This window comes from Bufo gargarizans, chromosome 2, assembly GCF_014858855.1.
Source record: "Bufo gargarizans isolate SCDJY-AF-19 chromosome 2, ASM1485885v1, whole genome shotgun sequence".
NCBI classification, from domain to species: Eukaryota; Metazoa; Chordata; class Amphibia; order Anura; family Bufonidae; genus Bufo; species Bufo gargarizans.
In genome coordinates this window covers 717,759,909-717,784,866 of record NC_058081.1, presented here as the reverse complement: position 1 = coordinate 717,784,866, position 24,958 = coordinate 717,759,909, and the positions used below count along the sequence as shown (strand labels likewise).

At 38.8% G+C, this 24,958-nt stretch overlaps 1 protein-coding gene across 1 annotated transcript in view; it reads left to right on the top strand.

The window, feature by feature from the left end:
* The window catches only part of LOC122926354 (mucin-2-like), a 101,649-nt gene extending 77,287 nt beyond the window's left edge, over positions 1 to 24,362 (top strand). The window contains exons 44-64 of the mRNA XM_044277729.1: positions 1,693 to 2,439; positions 3,440 to 3,493; positions 6,822 to 6,965; positions 9,229 to 9,866; positions 11,464 to 11,638; positions 11,799 to 12,046; positions 12,766 to 12,949; positions 14,353 to 14,557; positions 14,659 to 14,834; positions 14,946 to 15,015; positions 15,866 to 15,978; positions 16,254 to 16,285; positions 16,788 to 16,965; positions 17,081 to 17,185; positions 18,355 to 18,395; positions 19,913 to 20,032; positions 20,136 to 20,231; positions 21,338 to 21,466; positions 22,533 to 22,572; positions 23,006 to 23,129; positions 24,030 to 24,362. Coding sequence (XP_044133664.1) covers positions 1,693 to 2,439; positions 3,440 to 3,493; positions 6,822 to 6,965; positions 9,229 to 9,866; positions 11,464 to 11,638; positions 11,799 to 12,046; positions 12,766 to 12,949; positions 14,353 to 14,557; positions 14,659 to 14,834; positions 14,946 to 15,015; positions 15,866 to 15,978; positions 16,254 to 16,285; positions 16,788 to 16,965; positions 17,081 to 17,185; positions 18,355 to 18,395; positions 19,913 to 20,032; positions 20,136 to 20,231; positions 21,338 to 21,466; positions 22,533 to 22,572; positions 23,006 to 23,129; positions 24,030 to 24,267 — 3,857 coding nt within the window. The 3' untranslated portion in view covers positions 24,268 to 24,362. The remainder of the gene's footprint in view (positions 1 to 1,692; positions 2,440 to 3,439; positions 3,494 to 6,821; positions 6,966 to 9,228; positions 9,867 to 11,463; positions 11,639 to 11,798; positions 12,047 to 12,765; positions 12,950 to 14,352; positions 14,558 to 14,658; positions 14,835 to 14,945; positions 15,016 to 15,865; positions 15,979 to 16,253; positions 16,286 to 16,787; positions 16,966 to 17,080; positions 17,186 to 18,354; positions 18,396 to 19,912; positions 20,033 to 20,135; positions 20,232 to 21,337; positions 21,467 to 22,532; positions 22,573 to 23,005; positions 23,130 to 24,029) is intronic.
* The last annotated feature ends 596 nt before the right edge of the window (positions 24,363 to 24,958 follow it).

Sequence of the window (24,958 nt, the reverse complement as noted above, 5' to 3'; positions counted from 1 at the left end):
GTCGAGACAATATCAGCAAAAAGAGAATCAACATTCTGGTAATGTCCTCAGGGATTGAACAGTAAATCCAGTATAGCTACTTCTAGTTTTCGTTTATTACTGCATCAAAAGTACACATTTTGAATGTGAACAACCATTTTTCATCTGGGATTGAGCCCAATGAAGATGGCTTTTCACCTTTGAAATGTATTGATTTGATGCCCTAATAAACTGAAACTAGAAATAACTACATGGGATTAGCCTTTCTACCCCTGAGGACAGTATAGCACCAATCCTATATTGGTGATATTCTCTCCACTACTACTACCGGCCACAGATACTGTTGTTTATGCTGGTTGGGATCCAGGCCAGAAGTCCGGAGAATTTGTACCATGCTTGTATATCTGTCATGCCCGCAGCACATCACCCTATTAATGTATTACTGTTTACCCATACCTGCATTACTCCCCTTGTTTTATAGTCCTGCACATGAAGTGCTCCTTTCTTTTCTTTATTTTGGCATTCATCTGTCATTGAAAAAAAGTCATGTTGGTGGTGCCATGTGACCTGTAAAATGGGGAGAGCAAGTGCCAGTGGTTCCTCCACGTATACTACTGGTTTATTAGATCAGCAGGAGTGGTGAGGTTACGGGCACATATAGAGTTGGCCAGAAGCATGTGATGCCCATTCCTGATGGGTGCGGTTTAATGATTGATAATGAGTACATGATTTTTACAGCCATACCACAGTTTAACCCACCAAACTACATGCCCATTAAAAGTTATGTTAATAGTCAGGTGGTTTTGAGGGTAAAACTACTGCACAATTGCTGAAAAATCATGTGGCCATTTTGTTTTTTTTCCCCTTGTCATGCTGCACAAAGGTATCTAAGAGAGTATGACCGCACTGTCAGGTTTCAGCATGCAGTTTTGGAAACCAAAATCAGAAATGAATTAAAAAGAAGAGAAGTCGTATCTGTTCTTTATACTTTCTCTCATTTTATAATCCACTACTGATATTGGCTTTAGAAATTGCATGCAGAAACCAATATAAAGACAAAAGTAGAAATGGATTGAAAATAACAAAAGTATAATGTTTTCTAAATACTTCCCCATAAGAACCAGGGGAAAGGGGAATTCAGGATTGAAGGCCTGTGATATTTGTTCATTCCTGTTAGTAGCTTTTACACAGTAAAATGGGGTTTCTGTAATTTTAATACTGATGACCTAACCTCTGGATAGGTTATCAGTATCTTATTGGTCGGGTCTGACAACCAGGGTCCCCACCAAACAGCTGTTTGAGAAGGCAACGGCGCTCCTGTGAGCACTGGCCTTCTCGCAACATTTCCTAAGCCAGTGACGGCATGTTCATCTGTCATGTGGCCTAGACACAGTTCAGCCACATGGAAGTGAGTGGGGCTGAGTGTTATACCGGACATAGCTGCTATACAATGTACTCTGAAAGGTCATCAGTATTAAAATCTCGGAAAACCCTTTTTATGCTAAACTTTAAGGCCCTTCCTCAGCTGCCAATGATAACAGGATTTTGAAGTTAAAGTATTGCCATCTAAATTGTGTACCAACTGTAGGTTGCAATGTGTCGGCCACAACTGGAAGCCGCATTGTGTCAGCCCAGGCTAATTTGTTCTCTAGAACTCATATTAAGTAAGTCTACTTGGTTAATGTTATGTATTTTACTTCTTTTTTTATCTAGCAACTCATAACTGTGATCCTGATTGCAAGTGGTCACAATGGTTTGATGTGAGTACTCCTAAATATGAACCCAATGGAGGAGATTATGAGACATATGAGAACATCAAGAATGCTGGATTTGAAGTGTGTGAGGGTGATATGAAACCAGAGAACATTTCCTGCAGAGCAACGAAATACCCAGATAAGCCATTATACCAGTTGGGACAGATGGTGACCTGTGATGTCTCCATTGGGCTCATCTGTAACAACAAAGATCTTATAGGATACAAGCCAGTGTGCTACAACTATGAGATCAGTGTGTACTGCTGCCGGCCTTTACCTGACTATTGCCCAACTACACCTTATACAACTACTACAACTACAACAACTACATCACCAACAACCACATCTGAGACTACAACTTCTAGAACTACTTCACCAGCGACCACCACCACTGAGACGACAACTACATCACCAACAACCACTACCTCTGAGACTACAACTACTTCACCAACAACCACCACCTCTGAAACTACAACTTCATCACCAACAACCACCACCTCTGAGACTACAACTACTTCACCAACAACCACCACCTCTGAGACTACAACTCCATCACCAACAACCACCACCTCTGAGACTACAACTTCATCACCAACAACCACCACTTCTGAGACTACAACTTCATCACAAGTAACCACTACTTCTGAGATTACAACTATATCACCAACAACCACCACTACAACTACTATAACGACCAGAATTCCAAGTAAGTAGAACAATTAAAGATGAATGCGTATTGTTTAATTTCATATTTTTCTATTTATTTCAGCTGTTCCATCCATAATATGGTAACCCAAACTGTGTTTTAAACCACATTTTTGTATTGAGTTCTAATTTTATCAGTCATGTGGTGTACATTGAAAGTTATTAGGCTACTTTCACACTTGCAGCAGAGTGATCCGGCAAGCAGTTCCGTCGCCGGAACTGCCGGCCGGATCCGGTAATCTGCATGCAAATGGACACAAATGCATTGCAAGAACGGATATGGACAAACGGATCCGTTTCTATTTTTCTTCACATTTTTAAAGGTCTGCGCATGTGCACACCGGAAGGACGGATCCGGCACTAATACATTCCTATGGAAAAAATGCTAGATCCGGCATTCAGGCAAGTGTTCAGTTTTTTTGCGCCGGAGATAAAACCGCAGCATGCTGCGGTATTATCTCCGTCCTGAACAGTCAAAAAGACTGAACTGAAGACATCCTGATGCATCCTGAACGGATTGCTCTCCATTCCGAATGCATGGGGATAAAACTGATCAGTTCTTTTCCGGTATAGAACCCCTAGGACGTAACTCTATGCCGGAAAATAAAAACGCTAGTGTCAAAGTACCCTTAGCTGTATATGGCGGTGTTAAAATACATAAATTGTGGCGTATTATCAGTTGCAATCACAATTCAGGTGTTTGCCACAATTTTTGCAAAAACTGCCATAACACCAAGCTTAATATGTAGTTATATAATAACAAACAGGCAAATTCTATTTAACATACTTTTAGCGCATGTCCACACTAGACATATTTTGTAGTGAAAAAAATTAGGTTGTGGATTTGCCTTTAAATCTGTGGTGAATCTGTAACAAAATCCACAGATTTGTCTATGTATAATCAATGTGAATTATAATTGTAATCAGTGTGAGAGGGTTGTTCTTGTCTTCTTTAAGTCTGTCTTAAAGTATATAACAATATTAATGTTATTCTCACACAGCGCCCAGTGTAGAAATCAGAACACCGCCAACACCACCTAGCGAAGGCCAAAACGGTAATTATAAAAACGAGTTGACATCATGAACAATCTCAGCTTCCTAATCCACTGTTGCCAGCACTCTCACACTATTGTATCATGATTAGCACAACCTCAAATACTTCATAAAAGCACATTAAATCCACATCTACCTCAACTAGTAAGGTGTCTCCAATTAAAGTGAACCTGGTTTATGCTGCCCTGTCCTGAAGTAGTGACAGAAGCCCTGATTATACTCAGTTGCTTTCTTCCAGTAGTTTCCATAAAATCACAATTTATTAGGTGTAAGCCAAGCCAGGAAAACTTTCAATGATGTAGGTGCGATCTGGAGTCCTTGATATTTATGGACTACTAGCTCCCACCCCCCTGCTGCTGAATGATAGCTTTCTTTCTATGCACAGTAATAGAGAAAACTGTCATTAGGCCACAGGAGCCCTCTTTCATCTGCATTTTTAACCATGCTAAACTATTGCCAGCACTAGGTAGGAGTTGGGGAGTGTAGTACACACCTTTTTTATTATTATCAGGAGTAGTGTGAATATGAAGTTTTATTCTGCCAGGCAATGCAACTAAATGTAGCGACCCATGTAGCGTGAGATTGTAGGAAGCGGTTAAAGAGGAATTCCCATCTCAGACTTTGGGGGTATATCGCTAGGGTGCAGAGGTGGGACAGAGTGGGAGATTTATCACACTGGTGTAAAGCAGAACTGGCTTAGTTGCCCATATCAACCAATCAGATTCCACCTTTCATTTTTCAAAGGAGCTGTGAAAAATGAAAGGTGGAATCTGATTGGTTGCTATGGGCAACTAAGCCAGTTCTAATTTACACCAGTTTGATAAATCTCCCCCATAGCTTTGTAGGTTCTTCAGATGAGCAATGTTCATGTCCGTGGACTGAACACTGACAAAGTATTATCGTCAATGGGTCAGTTCACTTCTCTAATTTTCTGTGCAGGCTGTCGGTCTTTGCAGAGAAATGAATCAAAGCACTCCTTTGATCAGATTTTAGTGCAAGACTTGTTAATTCAAGTAAATAAGGGCTCATGCACATGGCCGTTGGTCGGCCATTACGTGCATGAGGACCGCAATTTGCGGTCAGTAATGCACAGGCAACATCAATGTGGATTCCACAGACGGATCCAGACCCATTCAACTTGAATCGGTCCGTGATCCGTCCGCATCGCAAAAAAATAGAACCGGATTGCAGACCCATTCAAGTGAAGCAAGGTGCAGACGGCTGGTGCCCGTGTATTGCAGACCCACTGTGTATTAGCCCTTAGGGCTGTTTCACACAAGCAGATGCCGTGCGTGTCATCTGCAGTGTGAATGACAGGCAAGTCCCACTCTGGACAGCAGAGACACGGAGCATTAACATGATTGCTAATGCTCTGTGCCTCTTTGTGATTTTTTTACTACAAAATCACAGTGACAGCTGTATCTCACCGTGATTATATAGTAGAAATGTCACAGAGAGGCACGGAGCATTATCAATCATGTTACTGCTCGGTGTCTCTGCTGTCCGGAGCGGGGCTTGGCTGTCTTTCACGCAGCGGATTACCCGCACGGCATAGATCATACCAGTGTATTACTGTATTGCGGCGGCAGCAGGGAGCGCACGGCGTCATAGCAACCAGTGACGCCGTGCGCTCCTGCTCTCAGGAGGGATCCAGGCCGCGGTTCCACGGCCCGCACACGGCCGTGAAACACGGCCGTGTGCATGGGGCCTAAGTCTGTGGAAAATATTTTGAGCACACAGACTCCATTCTTGTGTAGTGAAAATGGAAAATGGACGGGTTTTGCATCGCTCATCCAGACTGATGACTCTTTCACACTTCAGTGAATCATGGATGTCCGCTGTCTGTGGTCTCCACGGACCACTCACGTAACCATTGACTTTAATGTGTGTATTCACACAGCAGTGGTTTTCCATGAGCTGTGGGTCCATGGTGACTCCATGGAGGCATGATTATGAATCCCTAACACCCATTATCGTCTATGAGTGAGTGAAAACCACTGACACAACACGGATGGCATCCATGTTTGGACCGTGGTTTTTGCGTATGGTTGCTAGGAGATGCTCTGGAAATTAATTTTCAGCCTAGCAGTGTCCATGGAATACAGATGACAGATGGAGGGCAAAAAACGTACACATGGACCAACACGGATCCATTACAGACATCTTGAAGGATGAACCACTAACCATCTTGTCATGGTCTCCACTGTAAATGCTGAAATCCACATGGATGAGATTTGTTAAAATCTTATCCACTTTGCTGGTACCATTCAGCTCTGCAGATTTACCACAGGAAAATCTGTGGCAGAAAATCCACAATGTATCTGACAAGGATGAAAATACGCTTAAAGGGGTTTTCTTAGTTGCATCGTCATCCTTTAAAATACTCACTTACGAAGGTAGCTCTAATTTTGTAATGTATTTATTTTACCTTTATTGCTCAAATCATCTGATGTGGGCTGTGGTCACATGACCATGTCCATGCCGCTCTTTCTTATTTCCTGTGAGGTTATGTCCATGGGCGGGGCATTGATAGGGAGGTGTCTATGTAACTAGCTGGGTGGGAGGAGCTATAAACTAGCAGGATGTTGTTAGGGGCAGTGCTGGAGCTGTGGCAAAGGAAGGAGAAGTGCATCATGGGTTTGGTTGGATAATGCAACAGGAAGTGCAAAAACACAAGATGGAAACAGAGGGGTAAGTTTACATGGTCAAAACAGGTCAGGAGGGTCTAACTGAAACAATGTATGTACACTAGGTAAGCAACTACATGAGCATGTCCGTTAAACACCATAGTGATCCAAGGAAACCCATTAAAGTGGTTTTCTGGTTTCATTCAAATAAAGTTTAATCACTGCATAAATAACACACAGTACTTTAATTTCAAAATATCTATCTGCTGTCATTGATAAGAACACTGTTGGTAAACTTCACAAGCTGCAAGGGGGCCTTCACACACAGCAAATCATTTCCATCTATTTGAATGGGATTTATTTTGGTGGTAAGCACATGGATTTCAGCAAGCACCATTCAGTTGAGTGGCACCAATTTTCGGTTGCAGAAAATTTCTATAACATCTATGTTCTGAAGGAACCCAATTCTTGTACATCACTAGATCTGCCCTCAGCTGAAAAGTGGATGCAATTGTGTTCTGTCTAGGCAATGTTCTGTGAGCTAAACATCCTGTCCTGTATGCCTCAACATAATCCACTGTATGTAGATAATATTATACACATACTGTCCACATTGATGACATAATGGCAGAATTTACAACACAATAATTGCATTATTGTTGCTATTTCTCAAATAATTATATTGTAATGTATGTGTTTCCAGCAACAACTACGATTAGTCCAACAACAACCACAAACTTTTCTACTAGTTCTGTTACAACTCCAGAAACCACCACCACTTCTCAGACGACCATCATGTCTTCCACACCATGTGTCTGCTTGTACCATGGGACACCATATCCACCAGGTATGTCATTCACAGAAATTCAGTATTTAATACCAAACCAATCACAATACCGGTTTGACAGGTTTTTCATTTAAATAGTACTTAGCATTACAATTACCAAAGTAAAAAAATCTATATCTTAAAGGGGTTTTCCCATGTCAGACATTGAGGTCATATCGCTATTATATGCTATCAATTTCAGCTAGGTGTAGCTCCCACCTCTGGGACCCACTTATATCTCCAGAACAAGGCCACTGAAGTGAAGGGAGAGGAGATGTGCATGCGTAGCACCTTCGGTTCACCGCTAGGGACCTCTGAAAATAGCCAAGTTATTTCCGACAGTCCAGTAGTGGTGAATAGAGAGGTGGTCCCATTCCAGAGATAGGGGTGGGTCCTGGAGGTGGGACCTGCACCTATCTGACATTGATGACATATCCTAGTGATATGCCATCAATGCCTGAAATTGGAATATACCTTTCAGTCATGTATTAGCCATCAGAGTTTATTTCTCATATATAGACCTAAACATCTCTGGTTTCCCAACACTCAAAATATTTAAAGGGGTTTTCTGTGCTGGAGATATTGATGACCTATTCTTGCGAATCTTGCAGAATCTGTGCAGATGATGAACTTGCAGCAGATTTTTTCTGCAACATGAAAATAAAAATATATTTTAATTTGCATTAGCTTCTTACAGAAGTTTAAGCAGGATTTACTGCAGTCTACAGGTTGGAGTAACACAAGTGGTTTTTGATGCACTTTTATGTTTTTTCCACCAAAGTCAGTAGTGGATACAAAGGGAAGGAAAGGTATGCAGGAAATACCGATTATATCTCTTTTCTGTAGTATCCACTCCTGTGTTTGACTCAGAAATTGCTTGTTGAATCCAATCTAAAGTCTACACCCTAGTACATTATTAAGAGTGCTAATACAGTACATTTGCATTGGCAACATTGGGTGAATCTCGTAGTTTACCAATAATTGCCAGACTATACCAATATGTTTGTTTATCTATCTTTAGATTAGGGATCCTTAGCTCCTGATGTGCCCTACGGCGAAATGTGTAGAGCTATAGATAGGATCATGGACAGCAGACTTAGTGAATTGTATGGACAACATGTATAGCATAGCCGCTGCATTTGCCGGTAGGAAGGAGAGGTGTCTGAGCATGTGGAGGTGGAATGGGGGTTGGTGCTGATATTGGCTCCCCCGACCCCTGGCTCAGTACACTCCGTCATTGGGTGTTCTTTGGCTCAATAGCACACAGTGACTACTGGCATCCTATCTGTCAAACAGGCGCTACAGCAGACAGGATATGGCTTAGAGCCACTGTGTGCATTTGTGGGCAGCGTACAGTAAAGTATCTACGCTGCAGTCTACAATATTGAGTAGCCACTGGTCCCTCATCTGCCATAAAGCATGTATGACCAAGTGTACTACTATAATTTGCAGCTGTATTTAGGTCATTAGCAACAGTTTTTTTTTCTTTTCATTTTTTATGTGACATATAAGTCCCTCCTTATTTCCTTTTTAATATATATTTAATAAAGCTTAGTGTTTTAATCCCATCAGTCAACGTTTCTTTAGGCAGTGATTATATGTATGTAGGGGACTCTCCCTTAGAAACAAAGTTAGGGGTCATGCACATGGCCATTTCCCGGCTGTGCCCATATTGCGGCCTGCAAACAGTGGGTCTGCAATTTTCAGGCACCGGCCGTGTGCACCCCACATCACGGATCACTTGGCGAGGGTGGCATAAAATGCAGACTAAAAAAGTCACACTTGCATTGTAAAGTCACAAATCCGGTGGATTTGCCACGAAGAGATGTAAGGGGAATGATACATTTCCCCCATAGTTATTGTTGGAGCCAGTAAATGGAGACTGTGCCGCTATCCACGAGCCATAAGACTGGGACTATATAATGTCTATAATTCATGAGCAAATTATGCAGTTTGAAATATACCCCATGAGAAATATTGCATCTTCCTAAAATGCCTAACCATATAAATTTAATCTCAATTTGCACATGATTTTCAGTCACCATATAGCCCCAGCTGTAGAACCACTTTCACAGACCTGCTTCACTCACTCTTCAGGTGCCATGTCCAATTTTCTCCATATAAAATTTGGACTATTAACTTTGAAATGAACGGCATAGGCAAAGGCAGGCAACCCCAGTAACTATGAACTGTTAAAAAAAGAAAATGTTTCATTTTGTAGGTACAAAAAATACTGAAATGTTCCATTTCCAATAATTATGTAAATATTTTTTTTAATTTACAGATCAAACAATAACTACTGGTTTTATAAATGAAACTTGTTACGAAGTCATTTGCACTAAAGAATGCGAGCTACGAGTTAATCACTGGAATTGCAACTCATCCACAACCACAAGTCCTTCAACACCACCACAAAGCAGCACCACAACACCGGAAATCATAACTAGCACTACAACTACCACCAGCACACCAACAGAGACTACTACTACAACGCCCACCACCACAAGTCCTTCAACACCACCACAAAGCAGCACCATACCACCGGAAATCATAACCAACACTACAACTACCACCAGCACACCAACACAGACTACTACTACAACGCCCACCACCACAAGTCCTTCAACACCACCACAAAGCAGCACCATACCACCGGAAATCATAACCAACACTACAACTACCACCAGCACACCAACACAGACTACTACTACAACGCCCACCACCACAAGTCCTTCAACACCACCACAAAGCAGCACCATACCACCGGAAATCATAACCAACACTACAACTACCACCAGCACACCAACACAGACTTCTACTACAACGCCAACCACAACATCAACAACAAAGTCCACAACTACAACATCTATGGTCATGTCAACAAGTAAAAAACCTGGTTGTCCATTTGACCCATATCGCGAGGTAAGTAAAAAGCATATGTACAAAACTGTATATATGCATTTTCCCTCTAGTTTTCATGAGGGAAGCTGATGGGCCATTACAGTCCCACAGATTCTAGTGGAAACAAAATGTCACATTCGATTATTTCACAGTAACTGTGTATGAAGTCAGTGGGCCCCTTTTCTAATATTATTTTACAAAATACCAATGGAGGGATAGATAATGTTTAAATAAAATTGTTTGGATGGACGTTATATAATTTCCTCAATCTTAATAATGAATTGAATCGTATTTTACTACGTCTTTTCTTCAGGCAATAGTTTAAAGTAAATTCTAGATGATAAGTAAGAACTATTTATTGAAAACAGAGAAAGTGGGAGAGAGAAGGCTTAACATGAAAGATGAAACACATACTTTAAATGGCCACTGTGCTTTTATACAACTGCATAAATCAATATTACGTGTAAATATGAGAAACTTTGTAATATAGCTGATCAGAGAAAATGCCTTGTACTAGACTGATCAGCTGTTTTCTTACTCATCCCTATTTTCTAAATTGACTTTCTCTCTGTAATTTGTGATAGATGCATTTTGTTAAAACTAAAATGGGCTGCCTGCTCACTGAAAGATTAGAAAACATTGTCCCATAGAAGTCTATGGAAAGGATAGTAGGCAAAGCAGTAAACATCATTTAAAAACAAAGAGAGGGAGACATGATTCAGCCTCTAATAATAAATGTGACATTTCACACTAAGTGCTTTATTCACATCAATTCAGCTCAGTACTGTGCAAGAATATCTTATCTATATGTGTAGTCTATGGGTAGACATCATTACAGCTATTTTCCACCCACCAGCTCTGACAATTGAGCATTAGAGGTGCAGCATGCAGGGGAAAATGTCAGGTCATGCGATGGTCAGATATAGTGTTATCAGTCATTTGCACGCCTATAGCAGCTTATTGTGAAAACGTATTTGAAATGACAGGTACGTTTTAAAGGCATTGATGGTATATATGTAGGAATTTCCATCAATGTCTGAATCGTGAAGGACCAACTACTGTGAATTTATGAAATAAAGTGGCAGGGGAGTTAGAAATGCATCAAGCCCCTCTGTTAGATGATGGTTCATCAGAGGTTGGGTGAGGCATGTTTAGCCCTTTATAGTCAATGAGAGACCATGCAACCAAATGGAAAAGCCAAGTGGAGCTGATGGGAGACAAAGTGGCACCACAGTTTCTTAGCACTGTTGCTACTTCATTCTTCTCATACCTTGAAAAGAACTCTAATTGGAGCATCATAGCTCCAAGGTTCTTGTGGCAAGCACCTCATATTTCGACCATTCTGTGCTGCTTTCATATTAGTATGAGTCATTCTACTAATTGGTGGAGGTCTATTTGCTAGTTTCCCTCTCTAGACTCGTTAAAAGTTGTTCAGGAATTTCAGCGTTCTAATAGATTAGTGCTCCTTTCTATTATTGTTCTAGACAATACTTGCCTACTCTCTTGGAATGTCTAGTAATAGACATACTTCTGGGGCATGAATTATCATGAATAATCATTATCATGAATACTCATTTGAATTATATTTATCACTTACATTTGTGTTTTGTCTTTCCAGCATAATGAAACCTGGATGCTGTGTAACTGCACCATGGCTAGGTGTCTGGAAAACAACACAGTAGAGATCATTGAACTCAAGTGTGAACCACCACCTAAGATCACATGTGCTAATGGTCTTCAACCCATAGCTGTACCAGATGAAGACCTCTGCTGCTGGCACTGGGAGTGTGATTGTGAGTGTTTCTGCTCTGAATTATAAAATGTGTCAAAAGCATAATGTTAGGTTAGAGATAGGGTCCCTGAAACTAACTGTAAAAGTGTATATATATAACATGCTAAAAAATCTAAATGTTGATAACTGCTGTAAATCTTATCCTTCATTTTCTTATTTAGGTGTGTGCAATGGCTGGGGAGACCCCCATTATATCACATTTGATGGGACCTATTATAGTTTCCAAGGCAACTGCACCTATACCTTAGTGGAGGAAATTGAAAAGAAGATTGACAACTTTGGAGTATACATTGATAACTATGATTGCGGAGCACAAGACCGAGTCTCTTGCCCTCGTGATATCATTGTCCAGCATGAATCGCAGATAATACGCATTAAAGCAAAAAGCTTGATACCAATAAGCTTACAGGTAGGATGGACCAAACATATGTATAACAGACCATGAGACGGCCACCCTACTGTTGTATGGTTCCATAAACTAGAAGATAAAGACATCCATAAACAATGTTTAGTAATTACTGGCCAAAAATGTTAAGATGCTGCTTTACCAGTTTGCCACCTTAAACAGCTAATGTGAGGAGTTGGTTATTTGAATGTCAGCCACCAGTACTGATATAAGGGGATTTCCTGCAAGAGATCCTCTAAAACACAAATGCTTAAAGGAAACCTGTCATGTAGAACATGGAGTATGAGCTGCAGGCAGCGTGTGACAAAGCAGAAGCTGGGCAGATTGTTATATTGTTTTATGGGAAAAGATTCAGTAAAACTTGCAATGTATACATTTATATCTCTGCTCATTCTGAACTTCGGAGTCAAGGAGGTGGTTCTATTAGTGATTGATAGCCTTCCCTCTATGACTATGTATACAGAGATAGCTGTCAATCACTGATAGGACCACCTTCTTGACTTCAAAGCTCAGAACAAGCAGGAATTTAAATCAATAAAATGCAAATGCTACAGAAACAAATGTTACTAAACTCCATATCAGTCTGCTCAGCTCCTCCTGCTCTATGGCATGCTGCATGTAGATGAATTCACATTTTCATGGTGACAGGTTCCCTTTGATTTCCTTGGCTATTTTAGACTTTTATACATTGGTTGCTTTATTGTTGTGTAATTTGTCTACAGGTTCTCATAAATGATGAAATAGTTGGATTACCTTATAAGAAATATGGAGTTAAAGTGTATAAATCTGGCATTAATTATGTTGTGGAAATACCAGAATTGGAGACCAATATCACATACAATGGTTTGTCTTTCTCGGTTAAATTGCCATATAGACTTTTTGGACATAACACACAAGGGCAGTGCGGTAAGTTTTTCTTATGAGGTATTATAATGCATAATTTATGTCAATTTCCCTCCTTTACTGCTATAATTTAAAATATTGAACCTTTGCTTGTTCTGCTTGGATACATTCCATGAACATACATAATGTTGACTTTTGCATATCCACCGCTTAATTGCTGTGAACAAGGTAACATTTGGACAAGTGTAACGTAACGTGAATTCAAAAGATTTAAGAATTAATAAATTTACGCAGGCTAAGTGAATAAATATATTTACTAAGTGTGATTAAATAAACAATAACACAAACAAATTACATAAAGAATAAAAAAAAGTTTAGAAACATCACTAGCCTAAATATGGGGTAGGGATCCAGTCAATCATGCTATAACACATGTCTGTCTACCAAGTTATAACACATGACTGACACCCCAGGGTGTACAAGAGATAGGGCAAATCAATACTTATATCCTACCTAGGATGAAGTTCATGGTGGAATCCCAATTAATTGTTAGAGCAGACCACAGTTTTTCCCATCAGATCACTTAGGAATGTGTTGTTATCAGCACAATGGGGGATGGGTACTACATTTACAAGGAACATCATTACACAGAATGGTAATAATAAAAGGGAACAGAATTAAAGGGACAGAACCAATCAGTACTTAAAATACCCTTATAATATATTAAGTTACATTTTGGAGGTCATATTATTTGTGTCATTAGAGACACTTACTAAATGCACTTTTGAGATTCCTACAGTTTCACAAAATCCCATCATGTCGCCTTCTAAATGTTTGCAGTCAGTAAGGCCTTGTGCATGCAACCACATGAAACACACAGTACACACTGCACTTAATACAAAATTTGCACTACTGGAAGTCAGTTTTGAATGATACTGTATTTTTACATGTTTATCTATGATATATGGTAATCAAAGGTAACACTTCTCCACAGTTATTAAAGGTCATGGACACCTTTGGACTTTTTATTACTTTAATGTATGCAGTTTAGGTTGAAAAACATTTTTGCAATAGGGTCCAGTTAAATTGTTTTCACTGTTTGCCTTCTGCAGTTTCCAGTATCATAGTACATAGCAATCTGCAGAATGCTTTTCATGGTGAAATCCATGAGGATGTGCTCACATAGCAAAAATATGCTGCATATTCTATCACATAAAACAGCTATGTGAGGCAGCATAGTATGCAGAAACAACTAAACAAATCCAGAAGTAGATACTTTCCTTTAATAAAATACATTGCACAGTTTCCTGTTACCATTCAAACTGTTGAATTATTAAATATAAAATAAAAGTTTAGGTACACATTAACAATTTACTGTAAACTCTAATATTCTGATCTGTATGGAAAAAAAACAATTACTAGGAATATCATGAATTCTAGAAATAATAGAAATTCATCCTTTATAGGTACTTGCACCAACAACAAAACGGATGACTGCAGGTTGCCTAATGGTACTATTATATCGAACTGTGAAATTATGGCTGATGCCTGGGTTGTATCAGATCCAAGGAAACCAGAATGTAGTCACTTAAGACCGACAGTACCCCCCAAAGTCACAGTGCGTCCAACCCCCTGCAAACCGTCACCTCTATGCGACCTCCTTTTGGAAGCGTAAGCATTTTATAGCTTTTTTTCACATATTAGTTGGAATTATATATTTTTTTTACTTGCCCCAAATAATGTTTTATTCTTTTTGTATTTGCAATGAAAAGACCATTCAAGGAATGCCACAAGACCCTGTCACCCAATGACTTTTACAAAGCTTGCCAGTTTGATAGCTGCCATGTTCCAAATTCCAACATTGAATGTACCAGTTTGCAACAATATGCTTTCATCTGTGGAGATCAAGGTGTTTGCGTTGACTGGAGATCTCGAGCCCCAGAATGTCGTAAGTTACTTTGTAGCAGTGCATTTCACCCCAAAAAAAAAAAACTAAGCTACTTTTTTATTTTTTATTAGTTACATACTGGAATAAACTATTGGATTTCATTTATTTCAGCATTATCTTGCCCATCATCCAAAGTCTACAAAGCCTGTGGTCCAGTTTTATCACAAACATGTGAAACCACGTAAGTGTTAAATGGAATTTTAGGCCACATAAACTACACCCAATTTCGTGACAATTATTTTACGCAGTGTATGCTAAAAATCAGCCCAAGTTATAGTTTATTAACCTTAAGTCAAAGATGTTGTGCTCATGTATTTTTTAATATTTCATGGAATCTGTTTTATCACGTTTTCTGATGCAGAGCTCCAAAACACCTACATGCACATAGGGGGCGATTTATTAAGACTTATTAAGAATGCCAGTCTTTATTTGCCCTGTGCTATCATGAGAAGTGCCAAATTTAATAAGTTTTTTAAGATTTCCTACTGTCCATGCACCAGACAGAAAATTATGAAAGCCAGTAGTTTGGAGTAATTTCAGTTTTCTTGTTAAATTAGTCTAAAAATTTGGTACAAAATTTTAAATTTTAAAAAATATTTTTATTGTGGTCTAACCACCAATTGGAAGGGGTTTATTAAGAAGGGTGACGTGGCCTCCAGTGGCTTGAGAGATTTACTGTTACCAGAAACTGGAGTAAACCATAGTGCAAACTAGATGGGCCAAATGGTTCTTATCTGCCGACACATTCTATGTTTCTATGTTTTTAAAATCTATGTCAGCTCATAGCTGGTGAGGATTTGCTTTTCTGGCTGATGGACTACCAGAAGATATGCCATGTTTACTAACAGGTCGATGCCTGTTAATAAAGTTGGCTTTTTTTTCATATTTTTTTTTTTTTTATAACACTGGTATAATTAATGTCTTAATAAACTCCCCTATAAAAAATAAGTATTAATGCCTACAGTCACCACTAGATGGGGATAACATCACATATCTATGCAAACATCTAAACTATGACTGTTATCTTTCAGTCCAAAAGAAAATGCTCAGATTGCAGCAAATAATCGCACTGTTGAAGGATGTTTCTGCCCACCGGGTACAATACTCTTTAGTCAAGCAGTGGACATTTGCGTGGAAACTTGTGGTAAGAATGAGTAGGATGTTATTCACCTGTTAGTAGAAATATACATAACATATCTATTGTATATTATGAAGCGGTGTTACATATTCATTACCTCGGGGTAATGAGGGGAATGAAAATCGTAGGTGGTTAAGCAGCTTACCTGGGAAATATTGGTTTCAGGATTTCTCAGTCGACTATAACATGGTACAAGCTAGAAGACGAAAAATAAGGGGCAAATATTGAAGCATTAGTTAAGTGAACCACGGCATCTCACTTGTATTGTTCTGTTCTTTCAGGATGTGTTGGAACGGACAACATACCACGACAAGTAAGTCATTCTTCTGGCATCCTTTCAACCTTTTAGCCATTCTCTATAAAATGTTGACCAGGCCATGGCTGTAAATGTACATCACATTACAAGCAGCTGGGCCAGAAATCTTTGTATTGCTGTCTGAGATAAGTAGAAATTGACAACTTCAAAGAAGTCAAAGAAGGAAGACTATCAAAGGGGTTGTCAGCCACTAACATTTTTTTTTAAAAGACTCAGAAATAAAGGGCATTTAAAAAGTGATACTTACTGATATTTGTCATTTTCATTCTGACACTTCAGCTGGTTTCTACTTTGAGGTCCCTCTAGATGCAGTACTCAAGAAAGAACACTCAGCCAATCACTGGCTGAGGTCATTTCCTGTTGTTCAAGAGGGACCAGGAAGAAGAGACCAGTGAAGACCGATGGGTGCTGTATTATGTATGCTACTCGAAAGCATACCATGTTTTTGCATTTTAAATTTAGATTTTGTTAAATTTTTATTAATATTGTGTCCTTACAGTTTGGGGAACAGTTCCAGCATAACTGCCAGGACTGCATTTGCCGAGAAGGTGGTATTGGAATCACTTGTCAAGAACATAAATGTAAAGAAATGAATCAAGTGACCTGTAATCTGGAAGGTTTCTATCCAGAGATCCAGATCAGTCCCACTGATAGCTGCTGTAATGAGACCGTGTGCAGTAAGTACTGGTGTCTCCTTCATAGTTACACTACATAAAGAGTTCTGATGTGAATGAACATGTAGACAGTATGTGCTGACATAAGGCTAATTATGATATTCTTTCCTCCATTTAGAATGTGACACTAAATTATGCTCAACGAAATCCCCCAACTGTAAGCTTGGCTATGAAGTGGTTGGAAGCATTCCAGATGGACATTGCTGTCCTGTCTACACATGCGGTATGTGCTTAATATCAGATTTTCCATGGGCCCTGGGAGATCCTTTTTTCATTATTTTCTATTTGATGATGTAATTAATTTTGCTGCCATTGACCTAAATCAGTACAATATTCTAAACTGCTCAGGACTTAAATGGGCTTTCCAGAACCTAATGAGGAATTTTTTAGGGTAAGTCATCAATATTAGATTGGTATGAGTGTGACTCTTCAATGGGACAGAGCTTGCAGAACAGTTCTGTGCCACTACACAGTGCATGGGGCTGTGCTAGTGCTGGCACGTCATGGCTCCTTCTTGTTTCGACTCCCACCAATCTAATATGTCATCAATAGGGTTACTGGTAGTTATATAGAATGTTGATCTGGGATCTATTCAATTGCTAGTACCAGAAAATCTCTTTAAGATCTTAATTTTTTTTTTTTTGCTAAGGCTATCTTAATGCTAGTGATGTTTTTTGTTGTTGCAAAAGAAGACTCAATGGACAAATAATTAGATAATATATACATTTTTATAATCTTTTTGATTTACCTTAGTTTTAGCTTTCTGCTTTTATAAATAAAATTGTTATGTATATTTTAAATATGTATGAGGCTAGGTTTAAAGATTCCCATGCTGAAATTCCATACTCAAACTGCCTCCCATGCAAGTAAATGGGGTTTCCACAATCCCATTAACATGCAGTGGAAAAAAATTGGTGCTAATTTTTACCTGCACCGCCAACTGCTCAAAGCTCTCCGTCTCTTTGGTTTTCATTGGCTCTACTAGGCTTATTAAGGGAGAGGAATTCAGATTTATAAAAAGTACATGGCATCCATACTCATTCGAAAACCGAGCAGAGCCATGAATGTTGAAAGGCCAGAGCGCTTGCGCACTCAATTTTCTTTTAACATACAGTAGGTTTTATCACCCTTTAACATTGAGAGATTTCTCTTTTTTTTTTTTCCTTTTTTTTTAATGTAAGATGGCTTCTTCAAGCAAATAAAGAAAAAATTAGGCAAAAAAAATGTCAAATCATACAGGATAAGACACTAGTCAACTTGGTCACATTGTATTGGTAGCCGATCGCCAACTTTCATTAGTTATAAATGACAATACATTTCCCAGTTACCTCAAACATTTTAACCAGTTGTATGCTAGTTAAAACAACTTATATCTGTTTTGCTGTCTTGCAGTTCGTAAGAATGTCTGTGTGCATGGAAACGCTGAATATTTGGTAAGTTGTTCTATAGGCTTAAGGAACTCCATATTCTTTTCCACTATCTGGGATAGTTTATTGACATTAAATCAATTAATCAGAGTGACTACAACATCATAGATCTCAGGAAGCACCATTGTATTGCTTCACTAACCCTGTACTGGTGCTGTAGGGGAATTAAACTCCTGGAAACAGGTTCTCATGCAGATAATAGTTGAACATTTGGAGGCAAATCAAGGGAACTCTCTCTGCACCACATAACCAAATGGGTTTAGGCACAGCAGACAATTATTCAATGCTGCAATTACTAGTGTTGGACGCGAATATTCGAATTGCGAATATTAATCGCGAATATCAGCACTTTGAGAATTCGCTAATATTTAGACTATAGTGATATATTTTCATAATTTCGAATATAGTCTAGATTTTTTTAAATCAGTACCATCCCTTCTTGCTTGTGGGACAATGAGAAGGCTGCAATGTCTTTGTCTGAGCTTAGTAATATCCCTAGCAACCAATAGGAAAGCTGCCCCTTACTATATAAGAACCTCCCCAGCAGCCATTTTCTAAAGAGAGAGCAGTGTCATTGCTGTGCTCTGTGCTTTCCACTCATTACATTACATTAGATAGTTAGATAGCTTATATATATATAATACAGATAGTCTGTGTAGGTTATATCCCGATATAGTGTAGTTGTTGCAGTGCAGTGTGTTAGGTAGTGCTGTCCATACATAAATGCAGACCTGCTAAAATGTGAAGTTTCACGTTTCACGCTAAAATGTTCGCATCATTAGTGGCGATTAGCACAATCGCGAATATATTGGAGCACTCTATCTGCATATAAAACCGTTTTTAATGTTCTGCTGTGCCAACCATTTTCTCCGGTCTCAGGAAACTTCTAGCAGCTTGGAAAATGTAGAAAAAGTGACCCACGCCTGTATTTTGTGCGCATTATGAGAATATCACATTGCCGATTTTTTGCAATCAAAAAAATTATCCTGATTTCGCGAATATATGACAAATATTTTCCCAAATCTGGATCAAGCATGTTGAATTTTAACACCTCATCCTTTTGTCCCGACTAGAGTTAATCTACTGCCTGGGTATCTTTCCACAGGCTTCCTCCTCTATCTCCATTTACATAACCACTTTTCTCCTGAACCAAGTGTAATTGGGGAGGTCGTGAGAGATAGCTGTCGGCGAAATGAGCATTTGGCCAACAGCTATTGAAGGTGTATGGCCACCTTGACAGGAACATGTAGTCGTTACAATGCATCAAGGCCATTCTCTATAGTCAGAGATCCACAGAAACTTAGTGTGAGTTTATAACTACCGTAATATCTATTAGGCGAGTTCTGTAGTGTTTGTGACACACTATGACCACCCCGGTTATGCAATCCAAAATGTATATTGCAATGCTAAACTTAATGAATTTTTTTGACATTTCTCTTATTTAGCTAATATTGATGCTTTAACTATTTGTACAATGCTTCTCACTGTCCTTCTGAGCATGCTGTGACCTTGTATCTCTGCAGCCTGGAGCACCAGTGTTTTCCGACAAATGCCAGAGCTGTGTGTGTGCAGAGGATGACCATAGCCCAACGGGACTAGAGATAAAATGCACCCATGTACCTTGTAACGTAGAGTGCCCGATCGTAAGTACAGTCTATATAAGTAATGATATATAAGTAATATGGTATATATATATATATATATATATATGTCATATATGGTTTTCTTCTCAACTTTTAATCACAGGGCTTTGAGCTGAGACCGAACACAAACGACTGTTGTGGAGTCTGTGAACAAACCCATTGCGTTATAAACTATGGCGGCAGTTACAAACTCATGAAGGTATGTTCATACATCACTTTTTCTATTGATTACATTGGTAATATTTAAAAACCATGTCCATCCTATTATTCTAAAGCATCTAAAATGAAAAAGAAGTAATGCTGCAACTAGTCTTGCAAAGTGTATACAGCTTCTATGTAGATCTACGTGTTCCCATGGTAACAGACTACAAACAGACCCTGTGTAGTCCGATCCTATATTGATACTCCATTCATCCTTTCCCCTAGGCAGTGAGTTAATTAAGTATGTGACAGATGAAAGAAACTTATAGGAGCTGTACACACATAGTCATTTTCAACTGCTGACGCCAATGATTGGCTGCAGTGGTCACATGTTGTTAATATGCTGACATTACTGCAGTGATGGTGGGCACCAGGGCAACAGTGCTGAAACTATAGAGGATTTACCAGAATCTGCATTTTTTTTTTTCATAATTAAATACAATATTTCCCTCTTGGTCATTTTCTTTTTTGAAAATGGAAGATCCCTTTAATGGGAGCAGCCTCATTGGTCCAGAAATATTGACATTGGGAGATTTGGGAGAACTAATGATCAGTCAATCTATTGTCATATAGAAAATAATTGATAGTATTAATATAGAACTTATAGGGTACTTCTTGGCGAATATAGCCTAGAAAAGTATTTTCATATATTCCTAAGCCAAGTATTCACTTCTCAAAAAAACTGCAGCAAATTATCCCAAAGGCTATGACCAAAGACTGGGCTGCGTCTTTTAAAAGTAAAAAACGTGGGAACATGCAGACAGATCTAGAATTTACCCCCAGGGTTAGTTTGCTGAGAATCTCACCTGACATGCAGGGCAGTATCAAGATCAATGTAAACCCCTAATGTGCATACATCTGGCTGAGAAAGGGGGAATCAGGACTTGATAGTCTTGATAAAAGCCCTCCTCCAGTTCTTATGGTAGGACAACACCTTGGTAGATGCCTTAGGGAAATGACAATATTCAAGTATAAAAATTAGGCTGAACATGCATCGGTTGCTTCCTGTATACACTGTACCTATAATGGGAAGCACTGGAAATATCTTTAAGAACTTGCTAACATTTTTACAACCTTGACTTTCTTTACTGTTGTCTTCTACAGCCTGATACAACTCTATATGCTGAAAATAACAACTGCACCGTGTACAGCTGTGTCGTGTTAAGGAAACAATTCATCACATCCGTCTCAGAAATCTCATGCCCTCTTTTTAATGAGGATCTATGTGAACCTGTGAGTAATATGAATGCAAGCGTCCTGCCTATTGAACACATTTTGCCAGAACATATTGGTTTAAGATACAGTCGTTAGTGTTGAGTGCAAATATTCGAATTACGAATATTTATCGCGAATATCGCAACTTTGAGAATTCGCTGATATTTTGAATATTTTTCCATCTGAAAACATGATTCCTCCCTGCTTCTTGCTCGTGGTCCAATGAGCCATTGGCCCACAAGCAACTTAAGCAGGGAGGAATCAAAACTTCAGATGGAAAAAAATGCTGAATATTCTAAAAAATTTATATATAGCACTATATTCTATAGTGCTAAAATATTTGTTTCTGACCTGCTTCGCATTAAGCGATTTTTACATTAAAGATTTTTCAAAATCACGAAAATAATCTTACGCAATTTTTACATTGCAGATTTAATCTCGAATACGAATTTTCGCGAATATATGACGAATATTCTACCATATATTCACGAAATATGGCAAATTCGAATATTGCCCCTGCTGCTCATCACTAACAGTCGTAAGACTCAATTTAACAGATATAAACCATCACTGATATCAACCTCTAACCTCCATGCTTTAGCCTCTAATATCTGTTTTCAGCACGTGCACCATGTTCAGATCCTGTTTATGTGTTACACCCCACCCTTTGGGGCTCCAGAACCAATTAGTAGTTTTCCATGGAGATTTGGACTCATGATACAATGGTTTCAACATACGGTACAATGGTCATCCTGGAACCAATTAATAATGTAACTCAAGGGACCAATGTAATTACACCAGTGCTTCACTCAAAATTAACCCATATTTAAAAGTTGGAAATTAATTCACCCGAAAGATACTGTACTGGAAGTTGCTAAACAATTTCCCCTCCACCTCCTTATTACTTCCAATAGTCTGATGCCAACATTTGCGCAATACCGCTTGACATAAAATATCCTACTTGTAATAATATATTTGTCCCTAACTCCAAATTTTACAGCCTTCATCTTTTCTGGGATGTTTTTATTTTTTCCTAAATATATATTTTTGAACAGACTGTAAATGTGTTTATATATTTTTGCAGGACACCATTCAGCTTTTACCTAATGGCTGCTGTAAGATATGTAAGTATAGAACATATGTATAGAATTTACAGCAGTGTTTTATTTTTATTGGTACAGTAAAACCTTTGTAAAGGGACTATATTTTGATGCAAAAATCAAAATGGCTTCTCTCTTCAAGAAACTCTTGTCCAAAGACTCTTTCTGGTACAGCTCCTCAGACACATTCAAGCTGCAATACCAGATGCAACCTAAGAAGCCTTTTTTCTAATCTCATATAATCCACTGTTTGCATAGGTCCCATTCATTGCTATGGGAGTTATGGACTCAGCGGAGTACAGCAGGCTCGGATGTTTCTAGAACTACTTACTCTGGTCGTTCCCATTTTGGCCGTGAATGGTCGAGATGGGATCACCCCTTTGAATTCTTATCTTGTTCTGTAATTATCTTGCTATTGTATCAAAGTAAATACAACAAAATATAATTTACTTGGCAGGTATTGAAAAAACTTCTGGCTGTCACCTGCAAACAAGCTATGACTATCTCGTCTACAACAACTGCCGGTCAGAAAATAGAGTGAGGATGGCTCGTTGTGATGGAACATGTGGAACCTATTCATTGTAAGTAATACTACAAAATATTAGTTCACAATGGATATAAATTTATTTGTGATATTAATGTATATGAATAATATGTTCAATATTCTAGTGAACCATTTTATCAACTTTTGATTTTCCAATGGCCTGTTTAGAGCAGTGGTGTATTCACCATGGAGGCAGACTGCTATGGGGCCAGATAAGATGGGTGACCTGGCTGAGCTACATTTGTTCCCGACATAGGTCCACTGCAGCCACAACTAGGAACAGCTCAGTGCAACATTAATGTCAATGGTAACTGTATACATTTCCATTCACTGAGCTCCATCTAGTGGTGGTTGCAGGCAGCTTTTTTTTTGTCATGCAAAGTGTGAAGAGAAGCAGGAGACATAGAGCTTTAAGGTGGAGATTAATCAATGTATTTATGCCAGTTGTCTGGTGTAAATAAATTGTGAAATATGGTGTTCAAAATGAGGGCCATATTTATGATGTAACAGCTGCACACTTTCCAACAAAAGAAGTTGGGTTGAGTGGGTGAGTGATGAGGTCAGTTATTGGCTACAGCGGTGAATGTGACCCTGTCCATGCTAGAAGTTTAGAAGCACAGTGAAGACAGCAGTAGGTCCATGGAGCAGGAACCAAGCAGTCGAAAGCAAGAAAGTATGCTTTACAGGTTTGGTAGTGTGGGTTTGGTATTTAAAAAAACATGTTAATGATGGACAACCCCTTTAAGGGGTTAAACTCTATCATTGAACAGTATGACGAAAACCCCTGAGCTTCCCTAAGTGGTGATTAAAGTCACCTAAGAATTTTATTACTTTTTTCTCATGCAAACTTTATTACATTACCTTAGAGTAATACATAAAAAAATATATATATTATAATGATAAAGACTGATAAATTAATACCGTTTCTATACTCTAGGTACTCTGCGCAAGCCAAAGCCATGTCACATAAATGTACCTGCTGCCAGGAGGTGCAGACCAGCCAGAAGCACGTCAAGCTCCAATGTTCTGATGGCAGTGAGGTAGACCATGAGTACATTGATGTGGAGAAATGTGACTGCATGAATACAGACTGTGGACACGAGAAAACGAGTGCAGATCAGACTCCTGTCCGTGTGAGACGCTCTGTAAGAAGAAGAGGTCTTAATTTGCATTAAGAAGAGCCCATTTCCATTTGCAATGAAGAACGCTATTAACAACTAAATATTTGTCACATAATTAATGTAATTTTTTTTGTTTTTTTAGCATGCTGGATTTGTTTTCCTGCCTTGAAATAAAAGCACTTATATCATATTATCTTCTTCTCTTTTTCTATTAAAACGTAAATTTCAGCTAGTACAATATGAAGTTGTATAATCAAGGTTAAATGGGTTGTCAGCAATGTAAAGGAAATGCAAACCAATATTGTTATCAATACAAAAAGACTGCTTTCAGGTGTAGTTTGCTACCCTTTTTAACTAGTTTGATCACTAATCTGAAGCAGCCGGTCACATGACAGATAAAGCCCCTGCATTTCCCAGGAGTGCATTCCAGTAGCTAATCCTCTGTTCTCCTGTCTTCCTGCCGGGCAAAGAAAATATCCCCTCACACACACACACACACACACACCCTCAGCAATTTCACTCATAAATTATAGTATGTAATGAACTGCAATTAACTTCTCCATTGTCTAGACAGAAATATAGCTATACATTACTATGGATTTGGGGAACCAATGAACAAAAGGTGTCTGAGTTTCTCTATGAAATCACTCTGTAATACCACTGAGAGAAGGAAGAGAACACAAAAACTACTGAGCATGTTGCTCTACTATCAAATACAGGATGAAGTGGTCCATAATTTTGGTCA